The 3,249-nt window shown below is 38.1% G+C and overlaps 1 protein-coding gene across 5 annotated transcripts in view; it reads right to left on the bottom strand.

Annotated features, from left to right (window-relative positions):
* REXO5 (RNA exonuclease 5) overlaps positions 1-3,249 on the bottom strand; it is a 52,315-nt gene that overhangs the window by 33,699 nt on the left and 15,367 nt on the right. For all 5 annotated transcript variants that reach the window (XM_017534322.2, XM_017534324.2, XM_037740558.1 and 2 more), the window contains one exon: positions 2,311-2,454. In XM_017534322.2, coding sequence (XP_017389811.1) covers positions 2,311-2,454 — 144 coding nt within the window. The remainder of the gene's footprint in view (positions 1-2,310; positions 2,455-3,249) is intronic.

The following is a 3,249-nucleotide window of genomic DNA, read 5'->3' as shown; positions in this document are numbered from 1 at the left end:
GTGGGGGGTGGGGAGCTGGGGAGAGATAGCAAGGGGAGAAATGCCAGATGTAGGTGATGGGGAGGAAGGCAGCAAATCACACTGCCACGTGTGTACCTATGCAACAATTTTGCATGTTCTTCACATGTACCCCAAAACCTAAAATGCAATAAAATAAATAAATGGGGAAAGAAAAAAAGTTAGTTCATATATCATAGGACTGTCATAAGGAATAAATCATTTAATGTACAAAAAGGCAACTAGCACGGTGTTTCGCACCTATAAAACATGCCTACATCAACTTAAAAAAATAAAAAATAAAAAAATTTATGTATCCAGAATATAAGAACTCCAATAACTTCATGATAAAATACAGCCCAATTTAAAAATGGACAAAGGATCTGAATAGACATTTCTCTAAAGTTATACAAATGACTAATAAGCACATGAAAAGTTGCTCAAAATCATCAGCCAACAGAAACATGCAAATCAAAATCACACTGAAATACCACTTCAAACCCACTATGATGGATATATTCAAACATGATAATAACAAGTGTTAGCAAGAATGTGTAGACGCCGGAAACCTCATATGTTGTTGGTAGGAATGTAAAATGGTATAGCTGCTTTTGCAGCCTGACGGTTCCTCAAAAGGTTAAACACAAGAGTTATCACATGACCCAGCAATTATACTCCTAGGTATATGCCCAACAGAAATGAAAGCACACAAAAAACTTGTACCAAATGTTCACACAAAAAACTTGTACCAAATGTTCATAGCAGCATTATTCATAACTAAAAAGCGGAAATAACCCAAACTTCCAACAGGCAATCCAATTCAGTATCATTAAGCGTGAAAATAAATGTAGTATTGATATATGCTATAACATGGAAGAACTTTGAGAACATTATGCTAAGTTAAAGAAGCTAGTCACAAAGACCACATATTACATATCCACTTACAGGAAATATCCAGAATGGGTATATCTATATATAGAAAATAGATTAATGAGGCTGGGCGCAGTGGCTCACGCCTGTAATCCTAGCACTTTGGGGGGCCGAGGTGGGTGGATCACAAGGTCAAGAGATCGAGACCATCCTGGCCAACATGGTGAAACGCTGTCTCAAGTAAAAATACAAAAATTAGCTGGGTATGGTGCTGTGCACCTGTAATCCCAGCTACTCAGGAGGCTAAGGCAGCAGAATCGCTTGAACCTGGGAGGCATAAGTTGCAGTGAGCTGAGATTGTGCCACTGTACTCCAGCCTGGCAACAGAGTGAGACTCAGTCTCAAAAAAAAAAAGAAAATATATCAATGGTTGTCAAAGCTCAGGTAGTGGAGGGAAATTATAATACAGGGTTTCTTTTGGGGTGATGGAAGTGTTCTAAAATTGTGGTGATGGCTGTGCAACTCTGTGAACACAGTAAAAAAATACTTAATTGTAACTTCAAGCAGGTGAATTGTGTATTATGTTAAATTATATCTCAGTATAAAAAAAGGAAATTTAATTATCATTGCTATAATTAGGAGGTAACAAAGAAAATAAAATGAAATCAAAGTACTTTTATTAAATTCTTACTATATAATTGACCAAAGCTCCGAGCCTACACTTGCTCTATTTGTTAAAGAAATATGGTGGCAGCGTGGGAACAGAATTAGAAGTATTGGAAAAGTGTTAAAATGTTAAAGACATACTGTTTTTAATATATTAAGAAGACAGAAAACGGAATGAAAAGGAAAGGGAATAACTTTCTCACTAAATATTATTATTATTATTATTATTATTATTATTATTAGTTTTTTAGATGGAGTTTCGCTCTTGTTAACCAGGCTGGAGTGCAATGGCGGGATCTCGGCTCACCACAACCTCTGCCTCCTGGGTTCAAGCAATTCTCCTGCCTCAGCCTCTGAGTAGCTGGGGGCATAGGCACGCGCCACCATGCCCCGTTAATTTTTGTATTTTTAGTAGAGACAGGGTTTCACCAGGTTGACCAGGATGGTCTTGATCTCTTGACCTTGTGATCCACCCACCTTGGCCTCCCAAAGTGCTGGGATTATAGGCGTGAGACACCGCGCCTGGCCTACTAAATATTATTTCAATGCTATTTAATGTCACATTCATGTAATACCTAAAATCATCACTTTACCAATCACGGTATACATCACACATTTTGGGATACACTGTGCTTATGATATTTCCTCATTAATAGAAGATGAAATAAGAAGAAGCCACTCAGAAAACAGCCAGAAAAATGAATCTCTAACAGTAGTATTTAAAAGCTGTTAGATATTCTTACATTGTTAGCAATATCAGATTAAGTCTAAGCCAACCTTGTAATGGAAAGTGAAATGTTCTCATTTCTTCCTTTGTCAGAAGGCATCTAGTCAAGCTCACTTTCTTAGAGCCAAACTTTTGAATGATGGGGTCATTCTGAAGGTTGATGGCAGCTTTTGAATTGGGAGAAGGTAAAGACCCTGAAAGAAAAACAATTGAATGTATATTAGAATGTGTCTTTAAGAACCCTAGAAGATATGTCTCCTAAGGTTGTATAGCCTAAGCACAGGGAAGATGAAAAGATGTATAAAAACCAGCCCCAACCATTTAGGAGCTTGCAATCTATTCCAATGATAAGAATACAGAGAAAATGAAGTCCCAAATGAGCTAAAGCAATAAAGAGAAAGGAGGAAGAATATAGTTCACACTGGAGTGGTCAGAGAACAAGAAAGGAAAAGATTAGCTGAGTCTTAAAAAAAGACAGAATTCAGATAGTTGGTATACTCAATCTGTTCTTTATAGTGCCTGTCATTCCCTATGGTTCATTCTAGCTAAATATACTCCACCCCCAGCCACCTATTTAAGCAGCTAAAGCTTGTTCTTTAACCAGGGACCATTACTGATTAGATTAAGAGTATGACCTGGCTCAAGAGAGATCATCTATAGATTGAACAATGACTTGATATTCCTTATCAAGACATGCTCTCAAAAGGGAAAATTGTAAGAAGTTAAGCTGATCAGACTGCCTGCTTTGAGAATTTTCACTAGAAAATATAAACAACTGGGCTAGGTACAGTGGCTCACACCTGTAATTCCAGCACTTGAGGGCAGGAGTTTGAGACCAGCCTGGCCAACATGGCGAAACCCCATCTCTACTAAAAATACAAAAATTAGCTGGGCATGGTGGCATGCACCTGTAATCCCAGCTATTCGGGAGGCTGAGGCACAAGAATTGCTTGAACCCAGGAGGCAGAGGTTGCACTGAGCCAAGATTG

This window comes from Cebus imitator, unplaced genomic scaffold (genome assembly GCF_001604975.1).
Source record: "Cebus imitator isolate Cc_AM_T3 unplaced genomic scaffold, Cebus_imitator-1.0 Scaffold85, whole genome shotgun sequence".
NCBI classification, from domain to species: Eukaryota; Metazoa; Chordata; class Mammalia; order Primates; family Cebidae; genus Cebus; species Cebus imitator.
Note: the sequence above shows the minus strand (reverse complement) of the source record. Positions and strands in the feature narration are given on the sequence as shown.